This window comes from Lepus europaeus, chromosome 4 (genome assembly GCF_033115175.1).
Source record: "Lepus europaeus isolate LE1 chromosome 4, mLepTim1.pri, whole genome shotgun sequence".
In the NCBI taxonomy this organism is placed as follows: Eukaryota; Metazoa; Chordata; class Mammalia; order Lagomorpha; family Leporidae; genus Lepus; species Lepus europaeus.
Genome location: NC_084830.1, coordinates 56,647,575 through 56,673,350, shown reverse-complemented (window position 1 = coordinate 56,673,350; position 25,776 = coordinate 56,647,575). Strand labels below are relative to the sequence as shown.

Genomic DNA, 25,776 nt, shown 5'->3' with positions numbered 1-25,776 from the left:
TTAATTAAACTTGTCTACAGGTTACACATTTGGAGTGCTTGATGAGTTTTTGAACGGAAGAAGGAATCTGTCTGCCAGATGGATTTTGCCCAAACTCTCTCAGCAATGTTTAAAATAGCATCCTCCCCTCTCCCCCCTTCTTGTCCACAAAATGCTTCTCTAGCATTCTACCAATGGAAAGTTTCACTCATCACAGAGCTTAGTAAAATGGTCCCTAAATATTCCCAACCCCACATAGATTTCTGAAAGAGCCATGATGGAGAACAATAATTGAGGTTAATGTTAATGGTCCTCAGGTTTAAAAAGAAAAGTGAATAGAACAATGGCACAGGCAACAAAGGAATTGGTTCTAATTCTACACCCATCTTTATTTGCTGTGACTTTAGACAATAACTCAATTAGGTTTTTTTGGCTTTTAACTCCAATTATGTAAGTATATATAAATGCCTACCATGTACTCGGAACAGTGAAATGAGTTAGGAGCAAAGGAAAATTATTAAAGCATGAAAATATTTTTTTTGAAAAGAATACAAGCTTTGGAACCAAAGAATTCCAACACTAACTGTGTTTATGAACAGATTGCTAATCTCTTCTGTAGGAAATAAGGTCATCTTTGGTACTTACTACAGGTATCTGATTATCTTGGAGAAGAAATAGCTGTTTGTAGACTCCCGAGGTTCAATTATGAAGAAGGTGCAATTAGGTAAAACCTCTTACTGAGCAATTTTAAACTTTAATTGGTGTTGTAGAACTGGATATTGAACCACTTGTGTGCCAAGATTGGTTGTGTGAACAAAAGCAGTTGTGTGGATGTCACAGAGTTAGTATATTCATAGATCATGTGTGAAAAAAAGTGTGTGCAAAATCCTGTAAATGCTGGAACAAATAGCAACCTGAAGATTCACATATGCAGAAACACAAGATACTACAAAATGCTTGTGGAAAATGGTATTAAAAGATGAGCTTATTTTAATGCAAAATAATTGAAATCCATACAAGATGTTAAAAAAGTTTATAAAAATATATATTATGAAAGAATTATGCATGGATCTCAAAGGTTTTTTTCATTTTGCAGTAAAATAAGCTATCTCTTAATTCCTTTTCCATGAAGTTTGGAGGTAATCTTGTATAATACATGCACATACATGCAAACATAAAAATATATATAACATATAATGTATATGTATTAGCTATTTTTTCAGAAATAGCTAGAATATTCAGAATTTTCCTAGTCATTTATTTTAAGCTTTTTCCAGGGCTGCCACACATGGCATTACAAATTGTGTGCTGCATAAACCAACTGTAAAGTGATTGCAGCTCTTTGGATTTGCCCAGTGTACAACCTGCAAAGCTCTTTTCAGCTGAGTTGCTGTATCCAGAAAAGCAGAATATAAAAGAGCACAAATTGAAAATAAGATCACAAGAGAAATAAGAATGGAGACAGAAAATAGGATTTGTACAGAAAGGGAAACTTTACTGTGGGAAGATTTCAAATTGGCTTTAAGACTTTTATACTATACAAAAGAAATCTATTCTTGTTTTTAGTTTTTTTTTTTTTTACACTCTTTTGACAGGTAGAGTTAGACAGTGAGAGAGAGAGACAGAGAGAAAGATCTTCCTTCTGTTGGTTCATCCTCCAAATGGCTGCTACAGCCAGTGCTGCGCCGATCCGAAGCCAGGAGCCAGATGCTTCCTCCTGGTCTCCCATGCGGGTGCAGGTGCCCAAGTACTTGGGACATCCTCCACTGCCCTCCCGGGCCACAGCAGAAAGCTGGACTGGAAGAGGAACAACCAGGACTAGAACCCGGCGCCCACATGGGATTCCGGCACCGTAGGCAGAGGATTAGCCAAGTGAGCCATGGCACCAGCCGCTTGTTTTTAGTTTTTAAGACAGTCTGTTGTTAGTGTGTGGCACAGCAGGTTAAACTGCCACCTGAGATGCCAACATTCCATATCAGAATGCCGGTTTGAGTCTGGCTGCTCCACTTCTGATCTAACTCCCCACTAATGTACCTGGGAAAGCAGCTCAAGTGCTGGGTTCCTTGTCACCCATGTAGAAGGCCCAGATGCAGTTCTGGGTTCTTGGCTTTAGTGTGGACCAGACCCGACCACTGAGGTCATTTGAGGAGTAAGCCAGCAGATGGGAAGTCAGTCTCTCTTTCTCTCTGTCTCTCCCTCTTTCCGTCTCTCCCTCTCTCTGCCACTCTACCTTTCAAATAAACAAAATAAATCTTAAAAAAGGCAGAAATATTTCCTGAAAGGCTTAGTAAAGAAGCTGCTCCACTGTGGCTCAGTGGGTTAAAGCTCCAGTATGCAGTGCTGGCATCCTATATGGGTGCCAGTTCAAGTCCTGGCTGCTCAACTTCCAATCCAGCTCTCTGCTATGGCCTGGGAAAGTAGTGGAAGATGGCCCAAGTGTTTGGGCCCCTGTACCTGGGTGGGAAACCCATAAGAAGCTCCTGGCTTCTGGCTTTGGATCTGCCCAGCTCCAACTGTTGTGGTCATTTGGGGAAATAAACCAGCAGATGGAAGACCTCTCTCTCTCTCTCTCCTGCCTCTCTCTACTTCATTGTAACCCTGCCTTTCAAATAAAATATATAAATCTTTAAAAAAAAAAAAAGAAGCTGCTCTGTGAAATGGTGGAAAAATTCATCTTCTCACCATAGACACAATTATTCAAAACAGAATCCTCAGTAAAGGTTGTGTGTCACTTCCAGGTATAGTTCAGTAAGAGTTGTTGGATGGATAGAGCTGGTTGGATAAAACGATGCATTTTAGATTTGAAGCTTTCTCTATTGACCTGATATGATTGAGAGTACTTTTCTGACTATTTGGAGAAACAAACAATCCTCCTTAAATGTTGCATTTCCCAGCTGGGCTTCAATAAGTCCTTTTTTGTATGAGTATAGAGAATTGTGCTCTTGAGGTCAATCACATGTGGAAAGATAAAGAATTCGCTGTATAAATTGAGAAGGAAAGGAACAAATAGTAAATTCTGTAATCGGCTGGATACTATTGCAAGTTCTGGGATTATAAAGATGATTAATATCTTCCTTCAAGCTGTCTGTAAGCCAGAAGAGGTGTCCAGTGTGTATGAGGATAGTCAGACTAACAAATATTAATACAGGTGGAGCATCCCTAATCTGAAAATCTGAAGTGCAAAATTTCTTGAGCACCAATACGATGCCACAGTTGAAAATTCCACACTTGGCCTTGTCTGAAAGATCTCAGTCAAAGTGAAGTACACCAAAAATATTGTATAACATTACATTCAGCCTATGTATGTATGTATGAAACATAAATAAATTTTGTTTTTAGAATTGGGTCCCATCCCCAAGATATCTCATGACATATTTATAAATATTTCAAAAATCTGGAAAAAGTCTGAAACATTAGTCCATAGTATGTCAGATAAAGGACTCTCATCGTGAAATAACATTATAAATACAGGACTGGCATTGCAGTACAGCGGGTTAAGATGCCAGCTGTGATGCTGGCATGGCATGTAGGTGCTCATTCCAGTCGTAACTGTTCCAGTTCTGATCCAACTCCCTGCTAATGTGCTTGGGAAGGCAGCTGAAGATGGCCCAAGTGCTTGGGCTCCTGCCACTCATGTGGGAAACTCAGATGGAGTTTCAGGCTTCTGGCTTCAACCTGGCCTACCTCTGGCTATTGTGACCATTTGGGGAGTGAACCAGCAGAAAAATAATCTCTCTGTTTCTTCCTCTGTCTCTGTAACTCTACCTTTAAAATAGGTAAATAAATCTTTAAAAAAAACAGTATTAGTAACATAATAGCTAGTGTTTGCATTATTGATGCTTACTATCAGCCAGGTATTTTTCTTCTATTTATTCATACATATAATGCTTTTCAATTCTATGAGGTAGTTATTTATTATTGGGACTCCATTTAAAAATTGTATTTGTTTTCATTTATTTTGAAAGGCAGACAGGCTGAGAAAGAGAGACAGAGAAGTTCCATCTGCTGGCTCACTCCCCATACACCTGCAATAGTCGGGGCTGGGGCAGACTGTAACCAGGAGCTGGAAACTCATTCTGGCTCTCCCATGTGGCTATCACTTGCTGCCATCCAAGGGGCTCATTAGTAGGACAGGAAGCAGGGGAGCTAGGGCTTGAATCAGGCACTGTGATATGGGGTGTGGCGACATAGCCAATTTGCCAGTCCCCTGCCTACTGTGACTCCATTTTGACTGAGGAGAAATGAAGTCTTGGTTGAGAACTTGCTGGAAGTCTCACAACTCCTCTAAGTTTTAGCATTGGGAGGCAAACCTGGTCAGGCAACTTCTTAAGCAGATAAGCACAATTTACAGTGATTAATGCTTTGATAACCTTAAGAAACAAGTATGCTTCCTAAAATAAAAAAAGGTTCTAGTCTAAACACATTTTCTCAGGTAGAGTTATTTCTAGAATGGTATCAAGGGAAAAAAACCCACCACATCCAATGCAGAATAAGAGATTAAATCTTCAAATATTTGTTCTCATTAAGCAAATTGTCAACTGGGTTATACTTGGGGGATGTGAGGGTAGATCACCTGTGTAGATTTGTTTCCTGAGATATGCTTTTATCTTTGTCAATGTGATTATGAAGCACTTTTGTTCCTTGATGATTTTACAACTTGACTAAAAATAAAATCTAACAAAACTTTTGTGGGTGAACAAATATCAAAGGATGCTCTAGGGTCACCTGTGCCTGGAGTCTTGCTCTTAACAGATACTTTGATATTCATGAGACTGCACACTGAATGGCAAACACATATCAGCCGTGATTTTTTTTTGTAAGAAAATTTAGGAACATCTGCACACATGCATTTTTTTAAACAAAAAGAATTTAGATATCACAGATATGAACTGTTTAATCCCCATTTTCCCCAGGAGGTCTTGAATTTAGAGTTGAATAGGACTTAGAGAAGTAGATGAAAAATTGAAGACTCTAGATGAAAATTCTAAAGAAGGAAAGAGAAAGAAAAAGAATAGCATGTAATCTTTACTCTGTGTCTTGTCAAATCACTTGTCAAATGCCTGGGAGAATATTTTACATGATACTCTGGCTAGAAAACACTGCATCAAGCAAGTTAAGATGCTAGTCTAACTAGGTGTTTCTCTGGAGTCAAAACAGTTAACAATTTCATAAACTTATACAATTTTTTCAAAAATAAATACCTACATTTTCTGCTTTAATGACATCAATTTGGGGAGGAAGTTTACCCATTACTACAGACTTAGAAACTGAGGTCCAGAATCAATTAATTGTCTTGTTCAAGAACTAATACTTGAGAGTTGCAAAACAATGTATTGAAAATATTAATATATATGTTAATATAGGTATATTCCCAGGTTTGAGATAGAAAAAAATGGAAATGAAGAGTTTTCTCCCTCAATATTAATCATGTTTTCTTACCCCTGGCCATATTTCTCATATATTCACCATTTCTGCCTTTTAGGAAAGAGGGAAAATAAGGGAATAACAGAGTTACCATAATGCAGGGTAGGAATTTAGAATTAAAATAATGCAAAGACCTAGAAGTCACCTCTGTTGCCTGTATTTTAAATATGGCATGTTCAGGAGAAATGGGCAATGACTTGCAGGGAAAAGAGGGATTTATAATATCTTCCAAAAATATCTGGTCCTTAATGTGTCAAAAATAAAAATATACAAAATATTTGTCCTTTTCAAAGTGATATAAATATCAAAAATAAGTACTGAGAGTAGATGATTTGACCTATGTAACTAGTGAAGAGACAGAAGTTATATGTTTTAAATGAAAACCAAACCATCTAAAACATAAAAATGTATGAGTGCCTAAATTCTACTCAGGGACATGTTATATATGATGAAAAGAACATCTACCAAAGGAAGAAATGCAGAAAGTAAATGGTCACATTAATGAAAATAAATAAGCCCACAGGAAATGGATTTATTTAACAAATATTTATTGCAGGTCTACTGTTTTCCAGACACTATTTAGAGAAATGCAAATTAAAACAACCTACTAAAATGCAATGAGTATAATAAAGTAATATCAGCAATGCTAAGAATTGTCAGCTATACATTGCTAGTTGTATTATAAATTGTTCCAATTTTTTTTCTGGAAAATGATCTCATGTATTTTATGAGTTATAGAAATGTTTATCTTTTGACCTACTTATTCAACTTTTGGGAATAAACTTCAAAGAAATAACTCAAAAGCAAAGCAAAATGATTTTGAAAGATAAAGGGTAATAGTGCTATTCTTAATAATGAAAACTGACAAAGGACACCAGACTGAATATGCATATTCATGACAGAAATGAATGTGTATTTGTACCTGCACAAAGATAGATAATTATTTATTCAATAGCTATTTATTAGGCAATTGTGGGGCCAGGCACTGCCCTAAGGGGATGGAGTACAGAACAAACCACACACATGGTGTCTGCAGGGATTCTGGGAGCCTGTTTGAAATGTCTTTGTGCAAACAAGAAAAATGTGGGCTCTTTGGGCACGTGTAGTCCTGTGGGTGCAAAGCTTGGCTAGGAGAATGCTTTCCTCTGCAAAGTAAAAGGTCTTTGTGAATGAGAAAGACCCAACAGCCAAGGCTCCTGACTCAGTGTGGGTTCCAGGTTGGAGACAATGCTACCAGTTTCTCATTAGACATGGTGGTGTAGCTAGCATACTTTGTATAGCCACATGTGGTAGTCCTGGTTGCTTACAATTTAGGAAGGAAGAAAACAATGAAATAGTGGACCAATGAGTGTTCAGGTACAAAGATAAGTGCTCTTAAAGAAAGATATATAATTAGACAAGAGCATATAGCCAGGTGACCTGGGAGACCTCCAGAGTGGGGAATCCAGGAAGGCCTGAAAGATGCTGAGAGCTGGGTAAAAGTGGTGGGGAAAGTGTCCAGACAGAGGTAACAGCATGTGCAAAAAACTCCTTGTGGCCGGATGGACTGAGGCACATTCATGGAACTGAAACAGACTAGAATGTCTGGGTAAAAGAGAGCAAGGGGCATTAGGGGCACCCTGAAGTCGACAGGTAAGCAGGGTCTAGATGCCACAGGATCTTGTAGATCAGAAAAAGCACTTGGTTCTTGGGGTAGATGTTTGGCCTAGCAACTAAGACAACACTTAGGATGTTCATACCCATATTGGAGTGGTGGGTTTGAGTCTCAGTGATGTTTCCAATTCCAGTTTCCTTCTGATGGGACCCCTCGGAGGTAGAAGGTAATGGCTCAAGGACTTGGGTCTCTGCCACCCTCATGGGAGACTCAGATTGAGTTCCAGGCTTTGAACCTTGCCCTGACCTTGCTTCAGCTGTTGTGGGCATTTGGGGAGTGATTGAGCAGGTGGGGGATTTCCCTCCCTTCCCCTCCCTTTCTTTACCACCTACATCTTAAATTAGAAGTAAATAAATAATAATTTTAAAAAAATAAACTTTGTTCTTATTCCTAAGAATGGCATGAAAGCATTGAATGGTTTTAGGTAGGAAGGCAGTGACACGACTTTATCTGTCCCTCCGGCTATAGAGTGGATTGAGCAGGATGTGGTTTTCGGAGTAGGTTACCTGCAGCAGGCCACTGTTATTATCCAGCAAGAACTGGAGGGTGATTTGGACAAGAATAATGGCAGTACAGAGGGAGGATGCAAGTGATTTGGGGCACACTTAGAAGGTGAGATTGACAGGTCTTGGAGGTGAACTGACCACACAGGGGAAGTAGAAGGAGGGTCAAACATGTCCTTTTTTTCTCCAGCAAAATTTCAAAGTTAACCATTTGAAGAATTTGCTATTGTAGTGGCTTCTAAATACTGTAACAAATTACCACAAAGTAAGTGCACTGCAACCACAGATGGTATTCTGTCACAGTTCTGGAAGCCAGAAGTCCCAAATCAGGGTGTCTGCAGGGCCCCACTTCTGTGAAACTGCAGTGGGAAGTCCCCTCTAGCTTCTTTCAGCTTCTGGGGCTGCAGGTATTCCTTGGCTGCAGCTGCATAGCTCCCATTTCTGCCTTAGTCTTCACCTGGTTTTCTCTTCTTTTCCTTTTCTGTCTCTCATAAGGACATTTGTCAATGGATATGAGCCCCATCCAGATAATCAGGATGAATTCATCTTGAGTTTCTTACAACTACATCTTCCAAGACTTTTCCAAATAAGGTCATATTCACAGGCTCCAGGGGTTAGTATAGGGATACATCTTTTGGGGCCGTCTTTCACTCTACTATATACATCACGTAAATAGTCATTCACATGTCCCACTATAGGGGCTACCAGGCCTGACTGGTATGTACACATCATTGTCTCCCACATCATTTGAGCAGCACTTAAGGTTCTGTCTTTGGTTCTCTGATAACTTCAAGTAATTGCCATATCCAAGGGCACCATCACCTTGTGAACTGTTGTGCTCTATAGCATCCTGAGCATGTGGGCTTGGATGCGATCTATACTTTCAATTCCCTGGTGTTGAAGTCTTCTCTTTACTTATCTTTCTTGTTTGTGAGTCCCTTGAGGGGAGCAATTGTTTGTTGTTCACCTTTGTACCCCCATGGCTAGCACTGGGCTTGGCTAAAAAGCAATGTATGGCCTTCACTGAGGCATTTCATGTTTTATTGTAAGGCGTCCTTAAAAAATTTTTCTTTTGTTTTTACTTTATCACAGTCAGCTATTTGATTAATTAAAAATTACTGAATAGATTCTGTAGTTTTTTTCTCCCTAATCTGAGAGGCAGAGAGAGCAAGAGAGTGAGACAGAGAGATGAGGAGTTGAAGGGAGAAAGAGAGAGAGAGAGAGAGAGAGAGAAGAAGGGGGGGGAGAAGGGGAGGGAGATCTCACTCATTGGTTCACTACACAAATGCCTGCAACAGCTGGGGTTAGGCCAAGGCCAAAGTTGGGAGTCCGAGACATAGTCTAGGTCTCCCATGTGGGTGACAGGAACCCAGTAACTTGAGCCAGTTACTGCTGCCTTCCAGGGTCTCCATTAGCAATATGCTGGAGTAAGAAGCCAAAGCCAGAAACAGAACCCACATATTTCAGTGTGAGACATGGGTGACTGAACTGGCATGTTAATCACTAGGCTGAATACCTGCCCTTGAAAATTGTTTGTGAATGGAGGTAAGAGGCAAAGATAAATCATCATTTATTGTATAACTTTTATGTAGTTGTTGGTGATTTGAAGATGGGGCTGTTCTAGTTCTTATATTTTAATGGCTCAGTCTGTTGGATAGACCTATCTGAGCAAATGAATTATAAATCAGTAGTAATTACTATAATAAAGGTATGAATGAAGTGCTCTGGGGGCATAGAGCACGGAGCTACTATTTATTTTGAGAGTGGCAAGAGATGGTCTTAAAGAGGTAACATTTGAATTGGGTCTTAAAGGGTGAGCAAGAATTTTCCAGGTAAAAGAGAGGTAAAACCCATAGGTAATCATATTCTAATATGCATCTAAATAGCAATAATGAAAAGCAAAAATTCAGATGTGTTTCAAGGAAAATGATATTTTAACAGATGCATGAGCAAATAGAAAGTGATTAAATACTTTTGGTCAATAGATTGGCATTAAATATACATGTAAGAAAAATAAAGGGGTCAGAAGCAACATGAGGACCTCCTCAGCAAGCAGTGGGTCTCTCTTTTAAAAATAAGATTTGTTCAGATGTTTGGCATGATGATTAAAACAATGTTTGAGTCATCTCCATCCCATATCTAGTGCCTCGTCTATGTCCCATTCTGATCCAGCTTCTTGGGAGGCATTAGATGCTAGTTCACATTCCTGTGCCCCTGCCACCCGTGTGGAAGACCAGGATTGAATTCTGTTGCTTCCAGCTTTGGTCTGATCCAGCCCCAGCTGATTGAGGCATATGGGGCTTGAACCAGCAGATGGAAGAGCCCTTTCTTCCTGTCTCTGTTGCTCTGCCTTTCAAATAAATATAGATAAATAAAACTTTTTTAAAAACCGGGGTGTTTATACTCTTCAGATGTTAATTGGAAATGTGGTTTGAGTTTTCTCCATGAAAAGCTGTAAATCTATATTGTAGTCATGGCTTTGCTCTTTTGGATTAATATATAATGTCCTTGAAAGCCCTCAAATGTGTTCTATCTTATTTTTTCTTAAGCAAAAAGAACACGCTTTAAAAAGCTGCATGGTAGAGCAGGATTTAGCTCCTTTTAGCAAAGGTCACAGCATTTCCGAGTAGTAAACACTATTACCCCATCTTTCCAGTGTGTGGTTGCTTGGCAGGCATGCCTCCATTTCTGGAATACATGATGAGAGCTGCAGGGGCATAGGACAGCTGTGGGGCTGTGAAGCCCGTGTGTGTCTGAGGAGAGGCAGATGCGTCTCATTTCCCTCAACCACAGCCAAGATAAGAGTCAAGGCAAAAAGCTCCCTTTTGCTTAGGCAAGTTTAGAGTTTGGTCTACTGGTTTCAATTTGGTTTTAGAAACCAAATGGTAATAAGATATTTATTTGAGAAGCTGCTCTCAGGAATCTAGGATTACCTTCAGTTACAACTCAGCAGCACCTGGTTTCTATTCCTAGGATATTTCCTCCTTCGAGGATAATATCAGAAATTAACATACTTGTATTTATAAAGCTTTATTCTTCAGGGAGTAGTCAATCTTTGGGAGAAGTCAGCTAATAAATTTCAGTGTCTCAGATTAGACTGTTGTATGTTTTATGACTTTGAAGATTACAGAAACTATTACGTCCCGAAAATATTAAATCATTTTGGCAAGGGTTCCCAGTAAGGAAGTACCAAGAAATAGCCAAATAACTCAGGTATTAGACATTCTGAGAAGTGTTTCCATCATTGCTCCAGAGCAGGACCCACACAGGAATGCCCACCCAGCTGTTAAACAAGTAGAGAATAAAGAGAAGTCACGTTATCAGCAGAGAATTCCCATGCCTCAACTTTTCAAGGAAACCCTGATCATGTTAATACAAAGCCACTTGAAATGATCCCTATCTCTGGAAGTTAAAGTTTGGATGAATGACTTTCACTTGTGGTGTGGTAGAAAAATCACTGGACACTGATCCATGAAGATTCCTGTTAGAATGTTCTTATCACTTACTAGCTACCCGACCATCAGAAAGTTATTTGGCAGCTTGGATTTGTAATTTCCTTAATTATTAAATGAATATATAGTAAATATGGCTGACACTGTACTCTACCTTAAGAGTCATCATCCTAGTTCATGATATCATCATCTTTTACTTGAATCATCTTTCAATGCAACTGACTTCCAACTTTTGATTTGTCTCCACTTTGCGTCTACTATTTTATTTTCCCTATAGCTGTTGGAATGGTCTTTTGAAATTCCAATTCAAGTTGTGTCATATTTTTAAACCTAGATCCTATTGGTATCCATTCCTATTTGCATAAAACTCAAATTCATTACCATGACCAAATGACAATGCATACCCTGACCCTTGCTCTCCTTTTTGGTCTCATGTCCTTAGTGTCCTCATTCACTGTACTCCAGCCATCCAGACCTTCCTACCCTTTGTCCAGACAAGCTTACTTTACTGCAAGGCCTGCACACAGCTGTTCAGACTTTGACAGGCCCTTCTCCCATTTCTGAGTGGTTGTTCCATTTACTCTTTCAACTCTCTGGCCAAATATTATCTGTCCAGAGAGATTATTCCTAACCATTATATCTACAGTAGCTTTCTCTACCACTTTCTAATAATAGTAGTAATTATCAGTGTGAATTTGTTTTGTTAAATTATTTATTTTTTCAATCCCCTCCCCAATATATGGTAAACTATGTAAGGGTTTGTATCTGTCTATTCTTCTTACATGATGTTCCCAGAGTACAGAGCAACAATTGATAATCTAGCATGTATTAGGCATTCAATGAATATCTATTAGATGAATGGTGAATAAGTTTAAATGCAATAATGCATATAGAAGTTTTTAATCCACAAAATTCTTAACTTTTCTCACTCTTGAGAACTCCTTGTTCTAGGATAAAGTCCTGGCCATTAAGAGTTAATAGCTAATGAATTCTTAATAAATGCTGAACAATATTCTAAGTGCTTTTAATGAATTAAATAATTTATAACCCTATGGGTCTATTATCAGTCTAATTATTAAGATTATAGAATGGAGGAATAGAAGAGTCAAATAACAGGGGAGAAAAACTAGTAAGTGATGAAACTAGGAATTAACTCCAGGAAATTTGGTCCCACACTGATGACCATCTGGCAAGCCTACTGGAAACCCCATTGTTAGCCTGCCAGTCAAGTCTTCCAATAACCTGACAATAGCTATCTCTCCCAACCTCTTCTCTCACCATTTACTCATTCATGTGCATAGCCATTCAACATATATTGACCATCTGCCTTATGCTAAGCACTGGCCCGAATCCTGGGATTAAATTGTTGAATGACTAAATTTCTTTCCTCAGTTCTTTTAGGCAGGAATGAATAAAAATGTAAACATCCTTATTTTACCAGCATATTAAAACCTTTGATAAATTTGAGCAGGGGCTTGGCTTTATTTATCTTATCATCTATCTAAGATTTTTGTTTATGACAAATGATAGACTTCAATATTTATGAGGTGTTTTTCAGATACCTGATTTCTCCAAACACTGCCCCAGCTTTCAGAGTAACCAGAACTTGAGCATCATCTGAGCCTCCAAGGACTTGTACTTCTCCATGCTTGATGACATACATTTCCTTGCCAATTTCTCCCTATATGCCAAATACAAAGAAGAAATAGTAATCACTTTATTCTTGATAATTAACCCCCAAATTAAGAAATAAAAGAAGGCATCAAGGAACATCAATGTAAAAATAATTACCTTAAGATGTGAGGCAGTTACACTCATGGGTTAGACATATGGTATGAAAGAAATTGCTTAGAAGATACAGCCAATATCTGAGCACTGTTTGTGCTCTCACTGGACACATGAAGATACTTCCATCATCATGTTGCTCCAGTAGTGGGAAAAGACAGAAGATTAATTGGTTCTATGCATGATAAAACTTGGCTTTGATGACCATGTTGTACTCTGAAGAAAGTGCTTGATGTATCCAAAGAATGTGGGCTGCATCCATTAAAAGATCAATTTTATTCTTCTCCTTTGCCAGTGAAGTCTGCTTTTGGGAACTGGAGCATATGAAACCTTTAAACTATTGCTCTTATTCCATATTGAGAGGAAGTATTAGTGCAGCAGACTGTTCTACTCAGTTCTTTTTTTCCCCTTATTATTTTTTAAAAATATTTATTTATTTATTTGAGAGGTAGAGTTACAGACAGTGAAAGGGAGAGACAGAGGGAAAGGTCTTCCTTCCATTGGTTCACTCCCCAGTGGCTGCAACAGCCAGAGCTGCGCTGATCTGAAGCCAGGAGCCAGGTTCTCCTTCCCAGTCTCCCATGTGGTTGCAGGGGCCCAACCACTTGGGCTATCTTCCACTGCTTTCCCAGGCCACAGCAGAGAGCTAGATTGGAAGAGGAGCAGCCGAGACTAGAACTGGCACCCATACGGGGTGCTGGCACCACAGGCGGAGGATTAACCTACTGCACCATGGCGCTGGCCCCACCCTTATTATTTTTAATTTGTATTACTATAAAAAGTCTACTCAGTTCTTTCTTAACTTTGGGGATTCTTGGAGCCAAGGAAATGATCCATACTGAAGCCCTAAAATTAAACTTCTGGAATATTCACCTAGTTTGATTAATGATATTATTGTATATATCTGTGGCAATGTGGCAGTGTGGCAGCATGTACCAGGCTGTCAGCATTGTTTGATGTTAGTATAAAAATGTATGATGTATGCCTAGTACCTAGTTTGGAATCTAAACAATGGCTGGCTATGTGGCTACATGATTAGTTCCATTTAAGATCTCTAGACTACAGAGTCTGATAGGCTTCCCAGGATGAAGATAATTGGCTTATATATGCAAGTCCCGCTAGAAAGAAAAATACATCTATGTGACCTTACAGAAGCAGGCATAGGGAAGCCTGTGGCTGATTTCTTTAGCCTTTCTCCATGTATAACTTTTTCTTGCTATTCCTGTGTTATATCCTTTATTGTAGTAAATATTAAGCCACAAATATAACTTTATATTGAATTGTGTGAATGCTTACTGCAAATCATCAAACTAGTAGGTGATCTTGAGATCCTTGGAAAATATTTTCTTACTCAACTTCCAAAAAGACCTAATGTATCATACAAGAGCCCTGGATGGCACATAGACCATGAAAGGCTACACATTGTAAGTAGGCCAGTTAGCATAATACTAGACAAGGTATCTGGGTCACATTACTCACATGTTTGTATGATCAAGGTCTTGACCACCCTGAGCTATTGCTGTCATGTGAAAGTATCCCCAAAATTTCATGTGTTGAAATCTCAATTCCCAAATTCATGTGTTAATGCTGTCTGGAGGTCAAACCTTTGGGAGATATTTGGGTCCTGAGGGCTCTACCCTAACGAATAGATTAATCCAATGATGGCTTGGCAGGTTAATGGGTTACAGTGTTAATGGGTTGTCATAAGAGAGTGACTTTGCTATGAAAACAAACCCCAGAAAGCTTGCTCTATCTGGTGTTGTGAGGCCCTTCACCATGTTATGGCTGAAGAAGGCCCTCACCAGATGCTGAGCAGATGTTACCACCATGCACTAAGGCTTTGCAAGTCTCATACCATGAGCTAAATAGACCTGTATTCTTTAAAAGTTACCCAATGTGTGGTATTTAGTTATAGCAACACAAAATGGACTAAGACAGCTATTTTAAGAAATAGCATCAAGGCTGGGCCATGGCTCACTTGGCTAATCCTCTGCCTGCGGCTCTGGTACCCTGGGTTCTAGTCCCGGTTGGGGTGCCAGATTATGTCCCAGTTGCTCCTCTTCCAGTCCAGCTCTCTGCTGTGGCCCGGGAAGGCAGTGGAGGATGGCCCAAGTGCTTGGTCTCTGCACCCGCACGGGAGACCAGGAGGAAGCTCCTGGCTCCTGGCTTCAGATAGGCGCAGCACCAGCTGTAGTGGCCATTTGGGGGCTGAACCAACGGAAGGAAGACCTTTCTCTCTTTCTCTCTCACTGTCTAACTCTGCTTATCAAAAAAAAAAAAAGAAGAAATAGCATCAATGCAAAAAATTTATTTACTTGGCTTAGGAGAGGACTGGTTTATTTGAGTTAAGAAAATACTCTTGTTAATCAAACTTTTGAAGGTTAGAATACACTAAAATCAACTGAAGATTAAACCATATTGATTGCCATTTATGCTTTGAGTTGCCTGAGATAATGTCAACTGTGTTCCAGTGCTAAGCACAGGCTTGATATACGGTGGACCCTCACTCACAAATGAGGAAAACACAATTTAACTGTTTTCTCAGAGTTTTGAAGTACCTCCATCTCTTTGGTTGTTTTCCTAAACATCAGGCATATTCTAATTATCAAGTTGAATTAAAAGATTTCAAACTCTAGTTAGTTCACATCTGATAAATTAAAATTCTCATTTATCTTCCCATTTCCTTTATGGTGAAGGTAGAATAAGCACTATGTCTCCAATTTACAGGAAAAAAAACCTCACAAACAAGAAAGACACAAATTGGTTCAGCTGACTAGGCTACTTGCCATGGCTTGGTAACTGAAAGCAAAGGGAAGCCTTAGACCCACAACTTCTAACAGAGCAAGGCAAGAAATATGTTTGATTTTTTGCATTGTTCAAGAATGTTAAGCGTATATTTATACTCAAGTATAGATCAAAGCAGAAATTTCAATGTAGATGAATCTTATAGTTATTGACATAATATCAGTGCTCATAACAATATTTTGCCTTTGCACAGAACTTTTAAAATTCATAATGTCTAACATTTACACAGCTCTTTGTTTTAATTCCTGTATTTGTTCTGTCAGAACATGCTACTTTATAATTGCAAAGCATTTTGTAAATATTAATTTCAATTAATTCTTACAGAAATAGGGAAAGTGTTATTACTCTTATTTAAAAAGTTTGTAGTAGAGGCTTAAAAAGTTAGGTGTCTCAAGCAAAGTTACAATGCTGGTAGGAGGCAGCGATAGAACTGCCAATGCTTATGTCACCTGTCCTATAATATACATAGATAGATCATATACAATAATGACTCCAATGTCAAATCAATATAGATGCTATGGAAGATTTGAAAAATGAGACAGGGTCTCTGAAAATTAGTTTTCCAAGAGATACTTCAGGAAGTAATGAGGAAGAAAGAATCATATTCCTTATTCTTTGCATGAAGTAATACTCAAGGAACTGGAATGATTTTTCAAAGGCAGTATTACAACTGACTGGAGGTAGAAGTACATAATGGGTACTTATATATAGTTCAGCACTTTTAATTATTTCTTAATGATCATTTCAATAATTTTCCAAGGAGATCTGGCATAATCAATGAACCAAAACTTCCACTATTTTGTGCATATTTCTAGGCTAATTTAAGCCTTTCCTGCAAGTTTAATTAGCATTCAAATGAAGTAGACATTCCTCAGAGAGTAAGAGCTGACAGCATGTGCAAAATAAGATCAGACCAACCTCTTTCTCTTGGTGTTTGTCCGGATTTGGAGAAAGCTAGAAATATAAGAGCTTCCTGGAGAGTGAGGTAACCCTTAGTGGGAAGGCATTTCAACATTTCAGGGTTCATGTGTAGGAGGCTATTTGCAAGGCTAGTTGGAGCACTGTGACTTTCAAATGTACCCCAGCAAAAAAGAGCACAGTTGCTCAACGTGTGGTTGTAGGGTCAACAGTGTCATCATCACCCAGGAGTTTGTTTAGAGGTGTAAATTCTCTGGTCTTGATGCAGGAACATTAGTCAGGATATTAATCAGAATCTCTGGGAATGAGGTTTCAGAAATCTGTGCTCTAACAAGATCTCTAGGTGATTCCAACATTACCATAGAGCATCCTGAGGAAAATCCCAAATACTCTTTGAAGCCATCTAAGATGCTCACCCAATTGGTTTAAGAACCATCCTGAGTAGTAGGAAGGTCAGCAAATCTATTCTTATTTCTTCAAATATTTAGGTAAGGTTGAATCAATCATGTTTTCCCCTTTCCTTTCCTGCAACGTTTTATGTGGGAATGATGAAAAAAAAAAAAAAACTAAGCTAAACTCAGTTCTCTAAAATCTAGTCAAGTAACAGCCTTTCTTCTACTATCATGTTAGTCTCTTCTTAAAAATAAAAGCAAAGGAATGTGATCCATTGCTCTACTGTCTTTTCATTTCTGGTCCTCCCTTATTTATTGCTTTTTTTCCTTCATTTGTGCTCAGTGATGTGATTTTGTTGTTCAGTGATGAATGTGACATGAAGAAGAAATTAGAAATGAGAAGGCAGCTTCTACTCTGTGTTTCACACTTTGTTAAGCAAATTCGCACTGCTCAGGGGCATGAGTGCTACAATTTCTATGATTTACCCTAATTTTCCATCCCTGCTGCTGCTGGAACAATTTGAAAGGCCATTTGGTATAGTCAGGCAATGTCATTCCAACGCCCCACTGACTCAAAGATGTCTTTGAATTGTGTCGTGGCTTGTGTTTCCCATTTTGATGAAAATTATTTCATATTAAAAATCTGTCTATTCTAACTTAGGCTAATTGGTGTGGGACTGTATGTTCTTGGTTTCTGCGACATTACAACCTTTCCTCCATTTTTCGCCTTTATTCCTGACAGCTCCCTTTTCGGTTGCCCTCTCTGATTCTTCTGCCTTGACCTCCTCCATAAACACTGGTATTCTTCAAAGTTACAGCTATGGCTCTATTTCTCTTACCTTTTCTTGAGCTTCTCTTGAAGTCAGCTTCCATTATATTCCAGTTTTCAAACACTTACTTCCAGTTCCATTTTCTCTCATTAGGCCAATTATCACCTCTGCACCTGGTACCTGAGGTCTTGAATGACCTCATACACCATTTGACTTTATTTTCCCATTTTCTCAGCCACTCACTTCTATTCCTTGAATATGCCAAACTCAGTCTTGTCGCTTGGTGCGTGGCTCCAGCTCTTCATAAAATGCTTTCCTTTCCATTTTTTTTTTTAACTAAGGAACTATTTCTCTGTAGATTTTGGAAAGGTCATGTCTGACAACATGACAACCTCCCCCCTCTCCAACCTCAAATCTAAATTAAGTGCCTTTGCCACTACAAATTCTCTTAGTAACTATTTCACCTTTAAAAATGTAGCACATTTTAGAGTTGTGTATTTATTCCATTTCATTTGTTTATTGCTTGTCTCTAACATGGAGCTACTGGCTGCATTTTAGAATCACACGGGAACTCAAAAAATACTGGTATGTGGGCTTTATCCAGACCAACTGAATCACTAGGGGTGGAGCACAGATTTCTATATTCAAGAGATTCTGATGTATACTGTAAAATTGTGTCTTATTAGTCTGTAAGCCCCTGAAGGACAAGAACAATCTCCATACCCCCCCCCCCCCCCAGGACCCAGCACAGTGCCTGGCATGTAACACTAAGGAATATTTGAGTTTGTTAAATAAAAAATAATAAAATCACTCTAACATTTGTCTTATACTCCATTCTCCTTGCATACACAGTTCTTTCCTCTCTGCCTTAGCTCATGCTAATTCTTTCTACATCCCAGAATCCCTATTTCCTTCTCTCACTTAGTTCCAATTCATTTTCCAAGATAGCTCAGACATGCTCTTCTTAAGGAACACTTGCCAGTACACACAAAGGAGGCACAAATGCCTACTTTATGGCTTACAACAGTTTATGCTAACTAACTAACTAATGTTAACTAGCTGTTAACATGTTATTTTGGAAAGAAATAAGAAAACTCCTCATCCTCACTTGCTTGTGACCTCCTAAGGTCTTGGATCATCTCCCATTTCTTTGAACTGCTCACCTTTCTCTATTTTTTATTTTCATTATTGACTTCACTATTGATTTAATCTCCTAAAGACTTAGGGTCATCATTCCTTCTTTCCGTTTATATGTTAGTGACCAGAGATGTGCAAAAATATTTATCCAAGGGGATGTTCATTTTAGTGTTGTTCATACTAACATCCAGAAATTGATTATATCTATGGAATGGAATATTACACAACTTAAAATCAAGTTGTATGGAACTGGTGCTGTGGTATAGTGGGCTGAGGTTCCACCTGCAGCAACAGTACCCTGTGTAAGCAATGGTTAGTGTCCCACCTGCTTGTCTTCTGATCCAGCTCTCTGCTGGTAGCGTGAGAAAGCAGTGGAAGATAACCCAAGTGCTTGGGCACCTGCACAACATGGGAGACCCAGAAGAAGCTCCCGTCTTGGGGCTTCGGATTGGCCTGGCCCCGGCCATTGCTGCCATTTGGGTTGTGGACTAAAGGATGGAGGATCTTCCTCTCTGTCTTTCCCTCTCTCTCTCTGTGACTCTACCTCTCAAATAGATACAATCTTTTAAAAAAAGTTAGGTTCTAGATTACTTGATAAGATGTAAAATGTTCATATGATATAATGTTATATGACAAAATAAGTCTCAAAGCATATGTTGGGTATGATTTTAATGTTATTAAATAAGCTTTATTATTCTATCAATCAATCTGTATGAAAAGATAGGTTATTTCTATATGGTGGAATCTTTGTGTTTTATGTGTTTTTCCATTTCAGAAACAATGGAAATATATTGTCCTTACAGTCATAAAATACATACAAGCTTTTAAAAATGTGGCATCAATTATCCACTAACTGGGTGAGCAAAGTGGAGGTTACTGATAGTTTGCTAATGATCCACAAAAGGGTGCAAACTGATGAAATCCTTACTTAATATATACTAAATTGATCTTCTGTATATAAAGATAATTGAAAATGAATCTTGATGTGAATGGAATGGGAGAGGGAGCAGGAGATGGGAGGGCTGTGGGTGGGAGGGAAGTTATGGGGGGAAAAGCCATTGTAATCCATAAACTATACTTTGGAAATTTATCTTTACTGAATAAAAAAAAGATCCACAAAAGGCAGAATCACTTACCACTTTTGAAACTTTTCCCTCTACTTTAAATGTTTGGAATAATGAGGTGTAATGATTGATAATTTATATAAAGCAGCTTTTCAGTCCATGCATACTTCTATAATATATGTAATAAAATCTGTGCTGTCTTCTTTCATTTTGGACTCTGAGAGCCCATTATTGTTTTATAAAACTGTATACTGTATATCACAATTATTCCATACTATGGACAAATTTTATTTAACTATACTCTTGACCCATGTTTGAACTAATTAAATGCATTTGAAAACAGCGTGCACTCACCTTTTTGCAGACAAAGTCACCAGGTAAATAGATGGTAGATTTTAATCTTAGCAACATGTCATACAACATCTGTGTGTCACAACCCTATAGAAAGAGAAAAATATTTATTATGGCTAAATACTGATATTCCAAATGAATTAAAAATTCACTAGAGATAAACACTAATAGATGTTGTCTATATCGACAATAAAATATTGACAGTCGATATGAGCTTGTCTTGACTCAAAACTTAGAAAAGAACTATCTATAACATAGGTATAACAAGGGTTTCAATCTTGATCTGGTTGATTTGGGTGTGAATCCTGTCTTTACTACCTACTGTTTTTTTTTTTTATTTTTTTTTATTTTTTAGTCTTTTTTTTTTTTTTTTTTTTTTTTTTTAGGCAAAGAAAACTTGTTAAGCCATCTGTCACTTTGCAGTTGAAATGTAGCTGACGTGACTGTTTATGTAAGTTTTTTGCCTTTTTTTTTTTTTTTAATTTTTGACAGGCAGAGTGGACAGTGAGAGAGAGAGACAGAGAGAAAGGTCTTCCTTTGCCGTTGGTTCACCCTCCAAAGGCCGCTGCGGTAGGCGCGCTGCGGCCAGCGCACCGCGCCGGTCCGATGGCAGGAGCCAGGTGCTTCTCCTGGTCTCCCATGGGGTGCAGGGCCCAAGCACTTGGGCCATCCTCCACTGCACTCCCTGGCCACAGCAGAGAGCTGGCCTGGAAGAGGGGCAACCGGGATAGGATCGGTGCCCCGACCGGGACTAGAACCCGGTGTGCCAGCGCCGCAAGGCGGAGGATTAGCCTATTGAGCCGCGGCGCCGGCCTACTACCTACTGTTATATGTATCCTCATATACTCTCAGTTTCCTGATATATAAAATGGAGCTAAAAAAACTGGTGCTTATCTGAGGGAAAAACAAATAAACAAATTGGTAATTATAAGTAAAACTTGACATAGTACTTAATCAACACAGCTACTAATGACTATTATAGTATACTACTTATAAATAATTCCTAGTATATAAAGAACAACAGAGATCAAAGTGTCTGCTAAATATTGTTCTTTCTTCTAGCATCTTTCATTTCCTCATTAGATATTTAACTTTGAAAGCTCATGTGTCTTTCTTCCTCAACTCAATCATCATCTTCCCTTTAAGTAAAGAAAATGTACACAGACGTAAGGCTGTATCTGTTGAGTGAATGAATCCCTATCTACTTTCATAGTGTAGGAAACACATTTTACTTGTTAGAATAAATTTCTAAATTTCAATTTTGTCTAAATCATTGTAATTTTCTGTATTATGAGCTAAAAATATCTATAGATGTTTCCAAAACCTCATGCTTTACATAGTGGTTTTGAATTTTTCTCTTTTACAAAATATTTTCATTTTTTCCTGTGAAAGCAGCTAACATGCCACAGCTCCTGTTTTGTGGTGGTCCTGCCCACCCCTTAGGGGAATTATGGTTTTGCAGAGAGCTAATCAAAAAGTTAACAGCAGAGGATGTAGGATGAGAAGCAAAGAGGCTGACCCCCATGTGTGGATTGGGTAATAATTCCTTTAGCAATCACCAGTTCTCTGAAATGGTTTCAGTAGCAGACACTTGACCTAGATCCAAGTGAGATTTAGACCTCAGGGTTACTTGACTGGTGAGAAAAATTAATAGTTCATGATTGCAGTATCTTCAAGTAGCCATTGGTGAGAAACATTCAGATGAACTTGGTGTTAGAATTTTAAAAATTGATTGGAAAAGATACAACTTTTGGTTTTCTAGAATAGAAAAAGGGCAAAGGCAGGAAGGATACTTTTCCTAATGCAGTACAACAAATATTGATGAGAAGCTTTTATTAGTAAGATTATGTATGGTGATCCTGAAGGAATTAAAGATGAAAATAAGTCCAGTGGGATAAGGTTATAAGTAAATAGAAAAGCTGAGATGGAAGGTAGAAGATACTCATGCAATAAGCTATTCCATATAAATGGTTATGCGAATTGTAAGAGGGAGGGATGACCTTTTAGGATGAGTATGATTTGTATTTGTAGATTCCCAGGGCCTTGTAGGTAGAGAAATATGTATTCTTTCTTTGATTATTATGTAGTTGCTTTGCATAAATTACATAATTTTTACTTATATTTGTTTTAGTCTTCTCATTTCTTACAGGTTTTCATATTTGCTAAAGCAAATCACAAACATTTTTTCCCTAAAAAGTGTATGGTTGTTTTGTTTTTAGTAAAATTTGTCTAAATAAATAGCTCCTGTGCCCAATTTCTTTAGATGCTCTGATCATTGCAAAATAAGTTCATTTTAGAGATTGGCATTCTAGGGCTGGAACTGTGGCACAGCAGGTTGAAGCCCTGGCCTGAAGCGCCAGCATCTATATGGGCGCTGCTCCACTTCCAATCCAGCTCTCTGCTATGGCCTGGGAAAGCAGTAGAAGATGACCCAAGTCCTTGGGCCCTGTACCCATGTGGGAGACCTGGGAGAAACTCCTGGCTTCTGGCTTCGGATTGGCACAGCTCCGGCCATTGCGGCCATCTGTGGAGTGAACCAATGGATTGAAGACCTTTCTCTTTGTCTCTACCTCTCTCTGTAACTCTGTCTTTCAAATAAATAACAAAATAAGTCTTAAAAGAAATTGGCATTCTCATAATTTAAAACCTATTTAGGAAAAAAAAATAAACACAAACTTTGAATTGACATGTGGATATTTTCTCTAAGTTGTGGCTTTGATGTTTTAAGAAAATCTGTTAGGAATATGCTTTATATGCTTTGAAATTCTTGAACATATACTGCTGATCCTTAATAGCAAAGCAGGTTGCATCCAGGACCCCCTAAGACACCAGAATCTGTAGACACTCAAGTCTTTTCTCTTTACTAGTGCAAAATTTCATATAACCTATGCAGTCCTCCTGTACAACACAGTCATCTCTAGATTACTTGTAATATTTACTATAATATAAAAGCTATGCAAATACTTGTTATATTGTATAGGGAATAATGACAAGAAGAGTCTGTATTTGTTCAGTTTAGACTCAATTTTTAAAAATTTATACCCATGGTTGATTGAATCCATGGTTGGATGAATCTATGGATGTCCACGGATATGGAAGGCTGACTGTACATATCTGGAATATTATTGCAATGAAGCCTTCAATCATTCATATCTGTGGAGAATATTTATATTGTAAATGATCAGAAATAGATTTTTAAAAACTACTTATATTTACTTTCATATGCACAATTTGAGTTTTTGGCATTAATTTTTACAATCAATTATAATTTATATATCAGAAATAAAGTTTGTGTTTCTTGAATAGTTCCTTTTGAAATGCACTTTGAAAATTTCTGAATGTATTGTATTCATAGAAATTACTAGTAATTTAACTGTAGCTTCTCTTTGCAATATTATAATTATCTATCATCCATATATGTATATATGCATCTAACTTCATGTACAAAGATTTATTATACATGTAGGGAATTCATGTAATTTTATGTTACCTTGGTATTCATATATAAGTTTAACTTCCTCATATCAGAAGCAAGGCTTAGTCACCCTTGACATAATTTCTCTTTGTTTCTCCCCAGTTCCTCTCCGTGATGAATCTAGATGTCTGCCTTAAACAACCCCTTCCTGCTGGCTGTCTCCCTTCTTGACACCCCCTGCTGACACAACCTACATAGACTGTGCTGATGTGCTATGGTGACCTCCGAGTCCTGTGTGACTCCATGAACTTGTGCCCACTGGCTGCAAACTCTTCAATGAGAAAACTCCATGGGAAACCTGCATAGGTAGCAGCCTGAACCCCAGTAAGGGCTTTGGTCCGTGAATCCATCACTGTTGCTCTTTTCTATCCTCTGCCTGTTGGTAAAGCCTGAGTGTCCTGAAGCCTCCCCTTCCTGTCGGCTTGGTGAGTGGTGCTGCCGTTTCTTTAGGATCTAGAATCATCAAAACTGCCTCTGTTATTCCATTTCCTTTGTTGTGCTACCTTTCTCTGTGTCTCATCTGACCAACACATCCACACTGACCTTTTTTAAGTCAGGGTTCTCCTGGAGAGTAGCTACCTTGGTAGGAATAAACTGGACAGAGATCAGGCAAGATACACAAGGCATCTGTCTGCTAGTATAAACAAGTTTCTTGTGAAAAGGTCTAACTTTGTGTCACATAGCTAGGCATTAGGTTGTCTGCTGGGTTGAAGAAGTATCCCATACTATAGATATCAACAGCTCACCCTCTGCTGCCCCACTGGGGCACAGCAAAGGTTCATAGTCACTCTGCAGAGAGACTCCAAGACCAAATTGGAAGAAATCACAAATGTATCTTGTGTCATTTTCAATACAAAAAATTAGAAACAATATCAATCTATGGCCAGATGAAGTTTTACATATTTGTAGGTTGGAATAGATTAGAGTGCTTAAAATAAACTCTGTGGTGTGTGTGTGTGTATGTATGTGTGTGTATGATTAAACTCAACCAATAATGTGGCCTGAACAAAAGCAAAATAAGGAGCATATTCAATATGATTTCAACTATGAAAAACTATACAAAATATTGCCTAGAAGTAAAATGAAATTTTAAAAAGGAAAATTGGAAGGCTATCCTCAAAAATCATCTTAGTAGTCACATCCGAGGATGGAGGAAGAAGAATGGAGAGAAGAGTTGGTGAAACCTCAACTTCAATTTCTATGAATTTTAAATTTTAATAGAAGTAAAATTTCTCCCTTTTGTGGAGAAATACATTTTATCTTTCTTCTTCTGTCCTTTAGGTGAGCTGGCTCACTAGCAGAAAACACTAATCAAGAACACTGAATCAATGGGGTGAGTTAGACCAACGTAGGAGATAAACCCTAAAAAAGATAAGAAAACAATTAGTGGTCTTCTCAGTAGGAATACACTCCTGCATGCACATCAATGACTTCCACACATCACTTGGGTTTCTTCAGAGAAACACTCGATCCATTGTAACATGAATTTTTATTAATGTACTTGGATGGAACATGGATTTGGTCATGCAAACTGAACATGGCAGCTATATTTAACAAAACCTAGAATATAAACATTACCGATTAAATGATTCTTTCCTAACAATTGCTTTATGGAATGGTGCCACTGGCTTAGGGGTAGCTATGCTTTAGAAACTAAATCCTTCTTATCTGGATTTAGGCTTAGTGAAATGAAGTTTGCATTATGAAGTTGTTATTTTATGCTGTGTTTGAAAACTTTATATTTTACTTTTTCCCCAGAAATGATTATTATCTTGAGCTATACTTTGTTCCATTATTGTATGATTAAAAAGAATTAGATCCTGGGGCAGGCTTTTTTCTCTTTCCTTTTTTTAACTCAGCTTCATTTCTTTTAAAATTAGGAAATTTTCTGATTTACAGAAAATCAGAACGTAGCTTTTGTTTCAGAAATGTCCCTTTTTCTACAGAATTAAAGTGCCCGTGTAAGCATAAATGATAACATTATACTAGTACATAATACTTGCATCACATTTTACTATTTTATTATGCTTATCTGTTTAATTATTCCAACCTTCTGGTGATGCCAAG

At 38.2% G+C, this 25,776-nt stretch overlaps 1 protein-coding gene across 1 annotated transcript in view; it reads right to left on the bottom strand.

Annotated features, from left to right (window-relative positions):
* CNGB3 (cyclic nucleotide gated channel subunit beta 3) overlaps positions 1-25,776 on the bottom strand; it is a 168,321-nt gene that overhangs the window by 8,395 nt on the left and 134,150 nt on the right. Inside the window, exons 14-15 of the mRNA XM_062189513.1 lie at positions 20,238-20,321; positions 12,575-12,693 (exon numbers count right to left, since the gene is read on the bottom strand). Coding sequence (XP_062045497.1) covers positions 12,575-12,693; positions 20,238-20,321 — 203 coding nt within the window. The remainder of the gene's footprint in view (positions 1-12,574; positions 12,694-20,237; positions 20,322-25,776) is intronic.